Source organism: Oncorhynchus clarkii, chromosome 4 (assembly GCF_045791955.1).
Source record: "Oncorhynchus clarkii lewisi isolate Uvic-CL-2024 chromosome 4, UVic_Ocla_1.0, whole genome shotgun sequence".
NCBI lineage: Eukaryota > Metazoa > Chordata > Actinopteri > Salmoniformes > Salmonidae > Oncorhynchus > Oncorhynchus clarkii.
Window position 1 is genome coordinate 68,204,500 of NC_092150.1, and position 17,101 is coordinate 68,221,600.

The following is a 17,101-nucleotide window of genomic DNA, read 5'->3' on the forward strand; positions in this document are numbered from 1 at the left end:
GCAATGTTTCCAGTTAGTGGAGTATCAGAAACACAATGAGCATTCAGAACGACTCAACAACAGCCAATCAGGACATGGTCTGTAAGAAAGTGACATGACATAGAGTGAAGTGGTTTGGAATGGAGGGCAAGAATGTTGGGGTGTGTGTGTGTGTGTGTGTGTGTGTGTGTTCACCACATGAGTATATGTGAACGAGTGTGTCTATATGCTGTAATGTGTAAAGGTGTGCCTAGTGCATTTCTCAGCAAGAGCCCAGGCTTCCCATACGGCGTAGGTGGGTGTGTGTGTGCGCGTGCACGTGCACGTGCGCAGCCTACCACTGAGGGTCAGTGGAGCAGAATGAGGCCGACACAAATGGTTAGCAGCATTAGCCCTCAGTAAACATATGGCGGGAGCGGCCTCAGCTCTAGGCTCCCTCTAGGCTCACTCTAGGCTCCCTCTAGGCTCACTCTAGGCTAACACTAGGCTCACTCTAGGCTAACACTAGGCTCACTCTAGGCTAACACTAGGCTCACTCTAGGCTAACACTAGGCTAACTCTAGGCTCACTCTAGGCTAACACTAGGCTAACACTAGGCTCACTCTAGGCTAACACTAGGCTCACTCTAGGCTAACTCTGGGCTAACACTAGACTCACTCTAGGCTAACACTAGGCTCACTCTAGGCTCACTCTAGGCTAACATTAGGCTAACACTAGGCTAACACTAGGCTCACTCTAGGCTCACTCTAGGCTCACTCTAGGCTCACTCTAGGCTCACACTAGGCTAACTCTAGGATCACTCTAGGATCACTCTAGGATCACTCTAGGATCACTCTAGGCTAACTCTAGGCTCACTCTAAGCTCACTCTAGGCTCACTCTAGGCTCACTCTAGGGCTATGCTGGCTGGGGCCCCACAACAAAACAGAGCATGGATAATTTGGAGCATGCAGTCAAACTCTGGCAACGTGACCACCCAGTGATACTACCCCCACCTCTCCTCACTGGTTATGTATAATGAGAGATGAGGGGATACTATTGATGGGGGTATTGACTAAAAAGCACCATGAGAAACTTTATTATGGGATTTTTTTCTGGGTGGTTCAGTAAGACTTTATGCAAACTCCTTGTCAATTCTAAATAGTTTCTTTAGTAAAGGTGTCTGGCTTGAAATCATTACTATATGGTAGTGTTTTTTTAATCTATTTTTTTGGTAATTTATCAGATGCTCTTTTCCAGAGCGACTTACAGGAGCAATTATGGTTAAGTGCCTTACTCAAGGGCACGACGACTGATTTTTCACCTCGTTGGCTCGGGGATTCAAACCAGCAACCTTTCGGTTACTGGCCCAATAGCTTTCTATCATTCTGATAGAAAGCTAGGTAATGGAGAATTGCAAGTGATTGAAACTGTGTAGTCACCCAAATATTGAAGCATTATATTATCTTGGGATAAGTTTCTACCAGAGTCTGTGCAATCAGTAAATTACTGAAACCAAAAATGTCAAAATTTGTTAAATCTCTCAATTGTGGTGCCTTGACTTCCAAATGTATAGAATACAACTGTTCTGCTTGCCCAGTCCTGGTAAGGACGATCTATGGTTTTCTGCTGCTTCTCTATCCATGTGTACACATTATGACACATTGTCTCTAGAGTCTGCCTCTGGTTTGGTCTAACCCCGTGTACTAATAGTAGCATCTTTTCTGTCAGAGAAAGACATCAAGAAAAAGGAGATTTAGGTCTGCTAGTTACCTGCTTCATTTACCCCTTCTCTATTCTTTCTGTTTTCCCCTTTCTCTCTCTCCTCTTCTGTGTTCTTTCCCTCTTGTGTGGCTGCACGGTGGCTGCTTCTCCCCTCCTGTCCTGTCCATCTGATGTGTGTAGCATTTGAAAGTACCCTCTACACCCCTCCGCCTCCAGAGTACTCCTCCAAGACCTCCTCTACGTCTGTGTCTCCCACCACCCCCAACTACCCTCCACCCACCCCGTCACCCTCCTCTGCAACACCCCCCACCCCGCCTCTACGACACTCTGCCTCCCGATTCGCCACCTCACTCGGCTCCGCCTTCCATCCGGTCCTGCCCCACTACGCCACAGTCCCCAGGCGACAGCCTGTCCCTCCCACGCCCCCAGCCCCGGCAACCCCCTCCAAGTCAGTGGTGTGGTCAGCAACCAACTTCAGCCCCCTGCCTCCCTCGCCCCCCGTCATGATCAGTAGCCCGCCGGGCAAGGCCACTGGCCCACGCCCCGTCATCGCCATCCCGGCCCCCAGCCCCTTGTCACAGAAACACCCCTCTCCCTCCCCCAACGGGCCCCCCATGTTCCCCGCTCCTTCACCTGTCATCATCGGCAACAGCAGCAACCCCACCCCGCCTCCTCCGACCCCACCTCCCCCTCCACCGCTGCCCCCTCTCTCCCTGTCCCTGTCGTCGTCCTGCCAGCAGTCGCCCGTCGTCTCCCACATCGCTCCCCTTGTGTCCTCTCCCTCATCCCAGCCTGCTATTGTCCCTTCTCCTTCCACAGCTCCCCCTGCATCTGCTGACCTCTCTGTAAACCTCTCTGTGCTGGGAGACTCCTGCTCCGTGGCTCCAGAGGCCACTCAGCCTGCAGACCCTCTGGCCCAGCAGGGTAAGGCCTCACCTCTCTCAGCCTCTCTCTACCTCCACCTCCACTCACCCACTAATGGGGTGCCAGGGAGCAGGGGGCTGCCCTAACCAACTGGGCGCCAATACTGGCTGCAGCTGTGACTTGCATGGCTAATGTGGTTTTGGCTGGGTTCTATGTGGCTGTTGAGAATGGTCTGTAGGTGCTTGTCAATCTATGTTGGTCATGTGTGTCTGTCTGACTCACCTTGGTCAGAATGCTCCTACCATGCATGTCCATGCTGTTGCTTTTATGGTCTTGAGTTGTCTGGTGATCTCTCGTGGGTGTGAATGGAGTCTGGTTGTTGGGCATGGCGTCTATGTTTGTTTGCCCTCTTACAGTCAGGGGGTTCTGATCCATCTAGAGATCACTCCAGTCTGGAAGGATCATTGTCTCATTGTTTCTCTTTTGCTTGTTTATTTTCTCACCTCAAATGATTATTTTTCAGCAATTTGTCATGACCTTATTTTGCCATGACTTTTCAACCTCACTTGTCATGCCAGTGTTAATCAAGGATTGTATGCGTGTTACGAACAGTAAGGGGCTGACGGGTGGAGAGTTGACTCGTCTGAACAGCTCTTTTATTTCTACTCCCATCCTTGTTCACTTGATTAGGTTTGTTATCATGATGCTACTGTACGTTTCAGGGGATGGGGAGGGTCGCTAATGCAGAGATATTAACAGAAGTCTTGGTTATATTTCGATTATGAAATTATTTAATTGGCCAAACTCAGTGGCAGTTTTTTTAGTGTCACAAGTTAACCAGGGTACGATTAGCGGCTGGAATCAATAATATATAAATGATCATTTCTCCCTCTGCTGAATAGAATTATTAGCAGATAAATCACATCTGTGTCCTCTGCATTTGATATGTATCATTAATTTGTTATCCAAGCCACCACTGCACTGTCTGTGTATACTGATAGAGCATTCCTCTATTTACCTATTTGCATGTCAAATGAGGACAAGCTATTTATTATTCTCCCTAAACCTGCCCTCACATTGCTCTGATTACCTTACCAACTTTATTGGAAATAACATTTAATTCAATAGTAGTTCTTTTAAATCTTTCTGAAAACCTTTGCAGTTTAAAATGTTCCGATTCACATAATTATAATACTGCGTTAGCATTAATGATACAATATATATTTTTTTGATAAAGGGACATATTTGTATGTATTAAAACTCCCCCTTGAGTAACTCTTTAGTAGCGTTTATATGTAGATTCAGTCTGACTATTTCCCCCACTTGGACTGAACCTAATTGACAGGAGCTCAATATGGACACATTATATTATGGCTTATTGATCCAATCATCTGTCTGTGTTGAGGAATGATTTCATAATGATGATGATGATCACAATGATTTTCTACAAGCTAATTATTAGTTAATACTTCTCTATGTGGTTCAGTGGTTTCGGGCTGCTCTTATGAAGATATTGACCTAACTTAGACCGCTCGAGGTCCTGTGTCCAATGCATTTTTCACTGTGCGTCTGTGTTTGTGTGTACATTTTTTGCCTTGTTTGTGTGGGATGTCTCCATTTGCTTCCATCAAATGGATACATTTAGGCCATAACTCACTAATGTGCATGTTGTATGACAAGCAACACGTGGATGTAGCACGTTCATACCGTGTATAAAGTTGACCAATAAATGGTCAAGCCTGATAATGTTAGTATTGATGGTGAGTATAGAATGGGTACTTTAGGAAGCCTGAGTTTTGTGTGTGAGGAGAACACTAATCAGGAGAGAACTCCTGACTCTGCTCTTTCTGTCCCAAAGTTTGATAATGACCATTTACTCTTCTCCCCCCCCCCCCCCCCCCCCCCCCCACCCAAACAGACACAGCTTTGACTCTTGTGCTACCCACCCCTCCTCCCCCTCCCCCCCTCCCTCCCGGTTCCACTGTGACCCCCATGGCCGCTGCCCCCCCAGCCCCACCAGGCCCTCCTCCCCCTCCCCCCTTGCCCCCCACACTCACTCCTACCAGCGGCGGGCCTCCTTCCCCACCTGAACCGCCACCTCTCCCCGGTGTCCAGGCCCACCCTCCCCCTCCCCCAGCCCCTCCCCTGCCACCTGGTCTCTTCTCCCCGTCCGAGGACCGCCCCCTGTCCGGGCTGGCTGCTGCCCTCGCTGGAGCCAAGCTGCGTAAAGTGCCAAGGGTGAGAGGCTAACACACACAGAAACACAAACATCTCTACCCTTGCACAGACACAAACTGTTTGTCACATCCCATATCCTCATCCCAGGATAGGGGGCTTATCCAACCCCAGTCACAGTGATCATGTAGCCAAACTGTGCTTCACTCCACCATGTACTGTACTTCACCATACCTGACCTCCAGTTATGTGCCTCTGTAACATGGCCTGCCACTACAACAATATCATGTCCTTCTCTCTGTCCCCTCAGAGTGATAGTGGTGGTGATGCCGCAGCTGCTCTGGCTGTAGCCATGGCTGGGGGTTTGGCTGGCTCTGCAGGGGCCAAACCTGGAGGGAACGGCCCTCTGGGTGGAGCACCTGGAGGAGGGGGGCTGATGGAGGAGATGAGCGCCCTGCTGGCCAGGAGGTGACATTTACATTACATCCCCATCTACAACATGAGAGGACAATATTGAGGATGGGGGAGGAAATATCACAATAAATGTGTGAATTCCATGAGTGCAATATCATTGCAGACCATGTAGCTGTCGGGTCAGCCAAAACATTATTTAAAGTTAGAAGTTAGATTATTTTTGTTTAGGCATACAGTACAACCTGTTATGAGGTTGGGAATATATCTTAATATTCTGTATTGTTTTTCAGGAGAAGAATTGCAGAGAAGGGATCATCCCCTGAGCCAGAGCAGCGAGCTGTGAGTATGACTGACTGACTGACTGACTGGCTGACTGGCTGGCTGGGCTGGCTGGCTGACGGACTGGCTGACGGACTGGCTGACGGACTGGCTGACTGACTGACATGTTAAACACTATTAATGCACACACAGTTAGTCCATGCAACTTATTATGTGACTTATAATTTACCCATCTATATTTCAGTAGCCTGGTGTTTGTTTTCCCTCTCCTGGATGTCTTTGGGGCTTCATATTTTTTCTTTGATGGTCATTAGTGACATCGAAGAGGATCAATGGCTTTCCTTTAGTGGATTATTTACTTAAAAACAGGTCATATATTCACACCTGTTTATCTGAAGCTGCCTGACCTATATCTTCTGACCTTTGAATGCCCTGTGCTTCTCTCCAATAGGATGAGAGCGGCGAGGGCAACACAACTCCCAAAGTGTCAGCCTGTAGTACACCTGGTGAGTATAGTATACAGTACAGGACTGTAGTGGTCAGAGATATATGAAGGACCAGAACAGCAACATGCACCTTCCACATTCAGATCACCAAGATCCTAGTTAGTTTTAGTCAGCAGTTCATGTAGTTGTCTGTAGTTTAGCTCATATTTTTCAGTTTGTATTTTTTTTTTGTCTCCTGATAGTGGTTCAGTTCTATCAGTGTAATATATCCAATGCTTTTTTTTGTTTCCTCCTCAGACATGCCCAGAAAACCTTGGGAGAGGACTAACACTATGAATGGTAGCAAATCCCCGGTCATTGGAAGGTAAATACCAGCATTCCATCCCATAAATGGGCTTAGATTTCAACCGTGTGCTTTCATGTGCAAATGTCTATATTACATAGTCACTGAGTCTAAAGCTATAACTGGGTCAAACACGACTACGTCCAAATATCCACTCCCTATCTGAATCACTGAGTGCCTCAGCATTGCCGCTCATCATCACGTGACTAAAGAAGGAGCACAGAGCATAGCATGTCACACTGCTGGGGTCCGACCCCTGGGCTTGCTGGTTTATGACTGGTTAATAACATGACTAAAACATGCTTGCCGCTAGGCTACCGCTAGCTAGGCTGTCCGTAGCAGTGAGTGTTCCTGGGATGTGTCAATCAAAGCCTACAATTCCAGGTTTAATTGCAGGGATTTAAATGAGGGTTTGTCGACGAGAAAGTGTTCTGGAAATACACTTCTAGTATGTGCAAAACAGAATGCTGCCCTCCCCACAAGTCCTTTTTTGTTTTCATCCTCTGAGAATGTATGATATTTTTTAGATGAACTTCCTTATAAAGAGGCCGGTGTAGCATTTTAGCATATTAGCAGGAAAAGACAATTACCGGATCCTTAGAAAATTCCAAAGCTTTATCAATGTAAAGTTAACTGAAAACAAATCAATGTATCATCAGTAGCTGTTGTTTTTCCAGATTCCCTGGTAGCTATACTCAGTCTGCTGTCTGGAGCCTGTATGTTTGGTGTGGGTTTGATTAGGGAGGGGAGCTGGGGTTACAGGACAGCCCTTTTAAAAGCTAGTCTCTCTCTCACAGACGTGTGTCACCGTGGAGATGGGTTCTGATATGGTAAACAGGTATACAGGCCTGTAGTGACACATCTCCTTTTTACTCCTTTTGTATAATTTGCTGTGCTTGAAGGGGGGGGGGGGTTGGGTTTGTGACTTGTAATTCCCATATCTCTATTTTGCCAACAAAGTAATCACCTGATTGCTAATGAACACTAGGTATAAAAATGGTTTATTGTTTATACATGAAGAACCAATCTAAGTATCTACGAATTCATGTAAACTCTTCCAATTGCTTTGCTTTAGTATACACACATACTCAACACTGACTCTGTGGCTGTGTGCTACTGTATAGTGAGCAAGATAGAGGAGACCCCTCCCAGTGCTGTGAATATTCACATCCGTGCCAACTGTCTCAGAAGAACCCCATAGATAAGGCCACACAGACCTGCATTCGCAGATGGGCGTAAGTAATTCCTCCCCCATAAACTGGTATTCATATCTGACCTATAGAGGAGGCCAGAGGACCAGAGACCACTACAGCAGACATACAGACGCAAACACACGCACACACACACACTACAGAAAGACAGCTGTTGGGAATCGTAACAAGCTAACATTCTTGTAACCTAACGTTACACCTTTCCTACTCTCTTGGCTTCCACTTTCTCCCTGGCAAGCTGTTGGCTGTTCACGGAATTCATTTCCTCACCGGTTTCACACTCAGAAAGTGTGTCATTTTCTTTAATCATTTCCTGCAGTTGTAGCCCATGGTGATTTTCTTGTTGGCAATGGTTTCCTGTCACAGCTGATCCAGTAGCGGAGATGCATGGCTGTGTGTGGCTGCTGCACTGTTTGTGCATGCTCTAACTATAGCTGCCTTTTTCTGAACTCTGACACACAACGTCAACCTGATTGTGTTTGAATTGGGCTGAACTACCCAGTGTGAACTCATACGGCTGGTGTGTGTGTAACATGTTTGCTTTGGTCTGGCTTTACCTCAGGCATTAAGCTATTCTACTAGAGATTCCAGTCATAGGCCAGTTTTCCAGTTCATTTACTGGTTCACTTTGCCTAAATCGACACTGAACAAAAACATAAAGCAATGTAAAGTGTTGTTCCCATGTTTCATGAGCTGAAATAAAAGATCCTAGAAATGTTCCAAATGCACAAAAAGCGTATTTCTCTCAAATTTTGCACACACATTTTTTGCATCCCTGTTAGGGAGAATTTTATCCTTTGTAAAAGGCCACTCTAAAATGTGAGGTTTTATCACACAACACAATGCCACATACAGTTGAAGTCAGAAGTTTACATACACTTAGGTTGGAGTCATTAAAACTCATTTTTCAACCACTCCACAAATGTCTTGTTAACAAACTGTCGTTTTGGAAAGTCGGTTAGGACATCTACTTTGTGCATGACACAATTAATTTTCCCAACAATTGTTGACAGATTATTTCACTTATCACAATTCCAGTGGGTCAGAGGTTTACATACACAAAGTTGACTGTGCCTTTAAACAGCTTGGAAAATTCCAGAAAATTATGTCATGGCTTTAGAAGCTTCTGATAAGCTAATTGACATCCTTTGAGTCAATTGGAGTTGTACCTGTAGATGTATTTCAAGGCCTGCCTTCAATCTCAGTGCCTCTTTGCTTGACATCATGGGAAAATCAAAAGAAATCAGCCAAGACCTCAGAAGAAAATGGTAGACCTCCACAAGTCTGGTTCATCCCTGGGAGCAATTTCTAAACGCCTGAAGGTACCACGTTCATCTGTACAGACAATAGTACGCAAGTATAAACACCATGGGACCTTACAGCCGTCATACTGCTCAGGAGGGAGACGCGTTCTGTCCCCTAGAGATGAACTTACTTTGGTGCGAAAAGTGCAAATCAATCCCAGAACAACAGCAAAGGACCTTGTGAAGATGCTGGAGGAAACAGATACAAAAGTATCTATATCCACAGTAAAACGAGTCCTATATCGACATAACCTGAAAAGCCGCTCAGCAAGTGTTTTGCTGCAGGAGGGACTGGTGCACTTCACAAAATAGATGGCATCACGAGGAAGCAAAATTATGTGGATATATTGAAGCAGCATCTCAAGACATCAGTCAGGAAGTTGAAGCTTGGTCGCAAATGGGTCTTCCAAATGGACAATGACCCCAAGCATACATCCAAAGTTGTGGCAAAATGGCTTAAGGATAACAAAGTCAAGGTATTGGAGTGGCCATCACAAGGCCCTGACCTCAATCCTATAGAACATTTGTGGGCAGAACTGAAAAAGTGTGTGCGAGCAAGGAGGCCTACAAACCTGACTCAGTTACACCAGCTCTGTCAGGAGGAATGAGCCACAATTCCCCCAACTTATTGTGGGATGCTTGTGGAAGGCTACCCGAAACGTTTGACCCATATTAAACCATTTAAAGGCAATGCTACCAAATACTAATTGAGTGTATGTAAACTTCTGACCCACTGGGAATGTGATGAAAGAAATAAAAACTGAAATAAATCATTCACCCTACTATTATTCTGACACTTCACATTCTTAAAATAAAGTGGTGATCCTAACTGACCTAAGACAGGGGTTGTTACTAGGATTAAACGTCAGGAATTGTGAAAAACTGAGTTTAAATGTATTTGGCTAAGGTGTATGTAAACTTCCGACTTCAACTGTATGTTTCAAGTTTTGAAAATTTTACAATACGTCCAGCCGGCCTCACAACCACAGACCACGTGTATGGCGGTGTGTGGGCGAGCGGTTTGCTGATGTCAACGTTGTGAACAGAGAGCCCCATGGTGGTAGGGTTATGGTATGGGCAAGCATAAGCTACGTATAACGAACACAATTGCATTTCATTAGCTGCAATTTGAAGGCACAGAGATACTGTGACGAGATCCTGAGGCCCATTGTTGTGCCATTCATCCGCCGCCATCACCTCATGTTTCAGCATGATAATGCATGGCCCAATGTCACAAGGATCTGTACACAATTCCTAGATGCTGAAAATGTCCCAGTTCTTCCATGACCTGCATTCTCACCAGACATGTCACCCGTTGTGCATGTTTGGGATGCTCTGGATCGATGTGTACGACAGCTTGTTCCACTTCCTGCCAATATCCAGCAACTTCACACAGCCAGGAGTGGGACAACATTCCACAGGACACAATCAACAGCATGATTAAATCTATACGAAGGAGTTGTCACGCTGCATGAGGCAAATGCTGGTCACAGCAGATACTGACTAGTTTTCTGATCCACACCCCTAAAATTATTTTAAGGTATCTGTGACCAACATATCTGTATTCCTAGTCATGTGAAATCCATAGATTAGGGCCTAATGAATCAATTTCAATTGACTGATTTCCTTATGAACTGTAACTCAGTAAAATCTTAGAAATTGTTGCATGTTGCGTAATTTACAGTGCATTAGGAAAGTATTCAGACCCCTTGACTTTTTCCACATTTTTTTACGTTACAGCCTTATTCTAAAATTCATTAAATTTGGGGGGTTTTCCTCATCAATCTACACACAATACTCCATAATGTATGAATAAAAAAATTAAATAGCACATTTCCATAAGTATTCAGACCCTTTACTCAGAACTTTGTCGAAGCACCTTTGGCAGAAAATACAGCCTACAAGCTTGGCACACCTGTATTTGAGGGAGTTTCTCCCATTCTTCTCTGCAGATCCTCTCAAGCTCTGTCAGGTTGAATGAGGAGAGTCGCTGCACGGCTATTTTACGGTCTCTCCAGAGATGTTTGATCGGTTTCACTCATGGATATTCAGAGACTTCTCCCGAAGCCACTCATGCATTGTCTTGGCTGTGTGCTTAGGGTCATTGTCCTGTTGGAAGGTGAACCTTCGGCCCAGTCTGAGGTCATGAGCGCTCTGGAGCAGGTTTTCATCAAGGATCTGTCTGCTCTGTTCGTCTTTCCCTTGATCCTGACTAGTCTCCCAGTCCCTGCCACTGAAAAACATCCCCACAGCATGATGCTGCCACCACCATGCTTCACCGTAGGGATGGTGCCAGGTTTCCTCCAGACGTGACGATTGGCATTCAGGCCAAAGAGTTCAATCTCGGTTTTATTTGACCAGAGAATCTTTTGTTCAGTATAGATTCAGTTTGCTCAGAGCATAATGATACACAAACTAACAAATCAAGTTCATGAAAGGACCTTATACTGAATGTGGGCAGCCAAAGGGTTAGGTACCCTGTCAAATACGCTCAGCTGTTTTCAACTAGTGTAGTTATCAATTTTGACACATGGATATGAAAATCATTATTGTACATTATTCTCTACCTTGTCAGATTAGTAGATCAAATTCCCAATACTGAATTTTAAAGAATGAATGTTGGGGTATGATGACAATTTTCTCTGTGTTAAATTCTTTAACTTCCTATGTTTCTTTCTGTGTTTTGAAATCAAACTGTCAATTTGAATGAATTTGCACTTTCTTTCAAGTTGTTTAAGTTTGTAGTTGCAAAAAATGCTTATGTAACTGTTTTTTTTAAAAGTGATTGAAGTGTGATGAGTGAATGTAGAATGTAGAGGGGAATAACCCAGCCACAGTAGATACTTTTCTGTCTGGTTTTCCTCCAAGAGTGACTTCTGGACTCCCCCTCGACTACAGCCCCAATTTAGGTATACTACTGTAACTTTTTCTGTTTATCTCGTCTACAGACCGAAGTCCACAACCACACCGACTGGATCCCTAAGTGCCAACGGGGTGCCAACAGAAGGTCTCGACTACGACAGATTGAAACAGGTATTCAGAGGACAGACTTGCTGTTTGCTGGCAGAACAGTGGAGCTGTAGTATTTTACACAGCATACTACAGAGCCCTGAGAGGGTGTGCCCAATGACTGTGTCCCATGCTGGGGCAATCCCTCCCTCCTCCCCTATGAATGAGCCTGTTAGATAAGTGCAGATTCTCCTTATACCCTCCCTATCTGTGCCCACAGCAGCAGCCTCAGTCATAGACAGAGGAGTAACACAGAGTGGTAACACTATGGGCTTACTAACACTCATTCAGCTCTCTGGGACAGTATCTCTCACTGATGCTAATGTCACTGTTCCGTCCCTCTGCTTTGGTGCAAGTTTCAATCCATTTCACATGTCCAAAGTGCCTGTTTGAAACAAATGCTTTGTTTTTCCACTGTCTCTAATTGTCTCTAATTGTCTTTGCAACCTTATTTTCAGGACATTCTGGACGAGATGAGGAAGGAGTTATCGAAGCTGAAAGAGGAACTTATTGATGGTAACTGATTGCTTGAGCAACCTGATGCACATACAGAGGGCGCTTTATATTTGTCCTATTCCACTGCATGTACAAGTGGGTAACCTGTATGAGTGTGAGGTGTGAATTGGAAACGTGTTTTCTGCATGTCCCAACCCCCCATATGACGCCCTCGGAGAGTGGGGTCACGGCCAGGGCTTCTGCCGCGTAATAGGTGACAGGGCGTGAAATAAGTTCCTCAAAGCACAGGAAGATCTTGCGTTCAGTTGAGGCCTACTGTACCTTTGTCATCAGATAATTAGCATTGCACCATTCACGCCACTGCATATCACACCAAAGACAACACAAAATACCATATAACTGACATTTGTTGTTTGTCTGTCCACAGCCATCAGGGAGGAGCTGGGAAAGTCGAACACAGCGTAGAAGGATCTCACCTGCCTGTGCATTACATCCATTACTGGACATCTGCGACAGGTCAACTTCAGATAGGACAATCTTATAAAGAACCGAAAAAGGAAAACAAAAAAAGTCTAAAAAGGTAGCGACGATAACAATAATAACCGTATTAATACAGAAGACAGTGTTTTTGTCGGCAGAACAGCGTCACACACAGCTGGGGACGAGGGAGAGCGGGAGGCCGAGGGAGAGCGGGAGGCATGTAGCATGGGAAGCACTGCTGGCGTCCATCTTGTGAAGCCTGGCCTTTCCTGCCATTTTCCCGCAGCCTCACCTGGAGGACAGGACACAGTCTTAAAAGAGGAGTGACTGTCATTATGCAAAGATTTCTCCCTTTGTTGATAACACAAGAAAACAAGGAAAATCAACAAATAAAAAACGAACTAATATTGAACTGTATACTGTACTAACCATTGAAGTGTGAGAAATCAAACAGACAGCATTTACACTAAGAATTGGAACAGTTAGCGTGCAATTGTGATTTCATAGTGAAAAGACACATTTAGTGGGTGAGTGTGAAGTTTGGAGGCAGGAGGATAAGGGAAGTAGGACTCAGTTCCCCATAGGGCCATAGGAGGGAGCCTCTGGGTGTGAATGAAGGACTGACTGATGGACTTGGTATAGTCTACTGCTGCAGGACTCTGTAAAGCTAGTCTTCCTCAAATACTATTTTAACCTGAATATGTACAAATGAAGAAAAAACGATATCTAGAAGTCTTTCAATCATGTCTGTTTTAATGTAAACTATGGCCATATCAAGTAGCTTAATCAACTCTTTACATGATGGTCTGTCTCTTGGTCTGTTTGGCTTAGTATTCGAATATCATTATCTTCTTTTTTCTATAACGAGCTACTGTTCTGCATTTCTGTGTGTTGCAGGCTGATGAGACCGTCACAAAGGGTATGCCTTTCTAAATGTCAATCATTGTAGCTCTTTACCAAACAACCTCTGTCAATTAGTGGTGGTTAATAATGCTAAAATCACCATGACCAGATCTGGAGATGGAGCTATTTGAAATCTCTGTACTGTTATTATGAGCTGAACTTTTTTCTCTCTCTCTCTCTCTCCCTCGCAATTTCTGGACGATTTTTGGTGCATGTAAGGTTTTGTATGGTGAGGGTCGTGAGGCTGCCACGAAATTGAATTATTGTCCATTGGTTTATAAGCAATAAGTGTAGCATCTGGGTTGAATTTCCCCCACATTATTCCTTTTAAATGTTTGTGTTCTTTTAACTCCATTCTGAACACCTGTTAAGGATGTGACTGTGTGACAGTATCTCCTCCTTTCCACTATATCCACCTCCTCCATAGATTCTAACTGTGTGAAACAGATGGGTTGAGAAGAGATGGTTGAACAGACCCTCCCTGTTTATAGCCATTTATGTACTGAATTTACTGAGGAATGCCATTATTTTTTCAATTCATGGTATTTTGTTTTTGGGATTCAAGGCTACTGTATATTTTAATTGATATTGCAGCTAAATTCTATATTCTATTTTTTTTTGCTGCATTTGAAAGAACTAGTAATGAAGAAGGGTGTGAGGGACACCCCAGAAATAGGTTTGTCTGCATGATGTATCCATATGGACATGCTTGTGCCATTAAGTTAAGTGTTTCACTTGCGCTTAATGATGATTTATTTTTATTTTTTAAATGCCTTTATTTCCTCCCCTATAATTTGAAGTTCTGATAATGGCCCACCTTGTTTGACTCATTTGGTCATAGGAATGGCAACAGCTTTTTATTGAAAATGTTTCCTTTTCAAAACAAAACATTTTGTATACAGTACCGAGTTGACGTTCCTAATAATCTCGATGTACAATCAACTGAGAGAAACCAAGTCAACCTGAGACTGGTGTGAAAGAAAGAACTGTCTTCAATGTAAAACTCTATTGCTTCTATTCTCTTGATTTGCTGGTGAGGGGATCGACTTTGATCAGGGTTATGTCATGGCAACAGCTGAGGTGTGGTGGTGAGCATTATTCAAAACACTCCCCTTGTGTGTATTTTGCTCAAACACAACTAATTTAATTCTCTCTGGATCAAAGCATAGGAAGGTTTGCACACGAGTGTTTACAGCATCGATTGCACTTTATAAACCCATCGAAATTCATGATACTATGATGAACCTGCTTACAAGATGCAGCCATCGCCAAGAGTGTGACTATCGCACCAAAGGTTTCAGCTACAATCTCCTCCTACACACGTCATGCTCTACTGAGTCGCCTTTTGTTTCATCATTGTCAAGAGAAGGATACATATCTATATATCGATTTCTTTGGATTGAGTAGTGAAACGTTATGATCAAGGATCATTCGTATCTATGGATAATTCTGTTTGTAATCTTCATGGTTTGTGCCTTGTTCTGAATTTGCATTTAATATGTAAAAGATTTAAAGACCAGTAATAATACTAGGAGCTGTCAAAATCTTCTTATTTTTTTGCATCCTGGTATAGTTATTTTGAAGGGAGAATAATATCCGTTTCAAAGTACAGACATGGTGTATTTTCCTCATGCCATTTGTATGTTGCAGAGCGGTTTAGGTTCTTGGCGCTTGGAAATCTGAAAATAAATATATCCTCTAAATTGAAAACATTTGATATCAAATTGTTGATTTTTGTCCAATAAACTCAGATTTTGCCATCTACTGAGGGAACTGAAGCTTGTGGACATAAATAAAAAACATGCGGGAGAAATTAAACTGAATGTCTCTGAAATTAATTTATCAGCTTCCTTTATTTTTTATTTTATTCAAATTGTACCATACCATTCTCATGTTAATTACAATGTTCTTACATGCTAACATTGTTTTGTTTGAGCGAGTAAAATAAAAAATTGCAATACATGATCAAAAAGTACATTTGAATTGTGTGGTGTTAAATTAACATTGTTTCAATAACTAATTCCTACAACTTTTTAATCTGGATAATTCTCTCCTGTGGGATAGAATATGATGCACAGGATCTCTGAGACTGATCTAAAGACTTGTGCTGCATCAGCAGTTTCTCTGAGTTCTTCCCGGCCTTTGAAAATAACCTGTTTAGATCTGCACCAAAGAGAATGTGTGGGAGAGCATACCTGCTTTATATGCAGGGCATTCATCAAATATTAAAAAGCTTGATAACGATGATTCAGCAGAAATACTGAAATTGAGCTTCGGTGAGCACCTTGGACTCTTCTTGTCACATGATTATTATCAGCCTTGTTTTACTCTTCGTTTCAGTGTTGAATACCTTGCAGATGTTGGGTATAAAGAGGTCATTACTGTATAGGGATTGTCATAAGACTGAACCAGCGTTACAATTCAGTCCGACGTGTTAGTTACTCCCTTGCCACTTGTTCCTTGAGTAGGTCTAGGGAATTTTCAGCAGGCCTACTCCAATCACATCGGACCTTACATCACTATTTCACACCCCATTAACAGACACAGTTTCTGTCTGAGCCCATCACAATTACTAAGCGCAACCAGCTATCTGCATCTGGTCTTGCTGCTTCTTTTCACATGGGTGACAAGATCTCACAGTGGGAGTCTACTACTGTGTGCAGTTGTTTTCAACATAATGAACAGTATAAAGACACTTCCTGGAGGAGGGCTGAGAAGTCTCATTTGAGGTTTTGGTGTTGCAGCCGGAGTAGAGCGAATGCTCTGCAAGGGCGGAAACTGCTGTAAAACAGGAAGACCCTAAGCGGCTGCTTGGCTTCATGAACTCAGAGGGAGAGAGAGGGCTGAGAACGCTGTAATTGGGCAGTAGAGATGATTTTTATTTTTTCAAAATCTTTACATAGTCATGAACTGTGAATGATTTGACACCTCTGCTCAGTTGTTTTCACTCTCCATGCAATCATTGCTTTTGATGCACAAGATAATGTTTCATGCAGTGGTGGGAAAAGTCTCCAATTGTCATACTTGAGTAAAAGTAAAGATACCTTATTAGAAAATGACTCAAGTAAAAGTGAAAGTCACCCAGTAAAATACTACATGAGTAAAAGTACAAAAACATTTGGTTTTAAATATACTTAAGTATCAAAAGTAGAGGGCCTCCCGAGTGACACAGTGGTCTAAGGCACAGCATTGCAGTGTTAGAGGCGTCACTAAAGACCCAGGCTGTGTCACAACCGGCTGTGATCAGGTGTCCCATAGAGCGGTGCACAATTGACCCAGCGTCGTCCGGGTTAGGGGAGTGTTTGGCTGGGGGGGCTTTTTTCGGCTCTTTGCGCTCTAGTGACTCCTTGTGGCAGCCCGGGCGCTTTCAGGCTGACCCGGTCATCAGTTGAACGGCGTTTCTTCCAACACATTGATGTGGTTGGCATCCGGGTTGAGCAGGCGGGTGTTAAGAAGCGCGGCTTGGCGGGTCATGTTTTGGAGGACGCATGACTCGTCCTTCACCTCCCGAGCTGGTTGGGGAGTTGGAGCGATGA

At 44.0% G+C, this 17,101-nt stretch overlaps 1 protein-coding gene across 8 annotated transcripts in view; it reads left to right on the forward strand.

Moving 5' to 3' along the window:
- Positions 1 to 15,537, forward strand: part of LOC139407170 (protein enabled homolog) — a 158,625-nt gene extending 143,088 nt beyond the window's left edge. For 4 of the 8 annotated variants that reach the window (XM_071150690.1, XM_071150688.1, XM_071150687.1 and 1 more), the window contains 9 exons: positions 1,862 to 2,605; positions 4,464 to 4,783; positions 5,031 to 5,188; positions 5,425 to 5,473; positions 5,865 to 5,919; positions 6,157 to 6,223; positions 11,666 to 11,750; positions 12,185 to 12,242; positions 12,610 to 15,537. In XM_071150690.1, coding sequence (XP_071006791.1) covers positions 1,862 to 2,605; positions 4,464 to 4,783; positions 5,031 to 5,188; positions 5,425 to 5,473; positions 5,865 to 5,919; positions 6,157 to 6,223; positions 11,666 to 11,750; positions 12,185 to 12,242; positions 12,610 to 12,647 — 1,574 coding nt within the window. In that variant the 3' untranslated portion in view covers positions 12,648 to 15,537. The remainder of the gene's footprint in view (positions 1 to 1,861; positions 2,606 to 4,463; positions 4,784 to 5,030; positions 5,189 to 5,424; positions 5,474 to 5,864; positions 5,920 to 6,156; positions 6,224 to 11,665; positions 11,751 to 12,184; positions 12,243 to 12,609) is intronic. The other 4 variants (XM_071150693.1, XM_071150692.1, XM_071150695.1 and 1 more) reach the window with 2 other exon arrangements.
- The last annotated feature ends 1,564 nt before the right edge of the window (positions 15,538 to 17,101 follow it).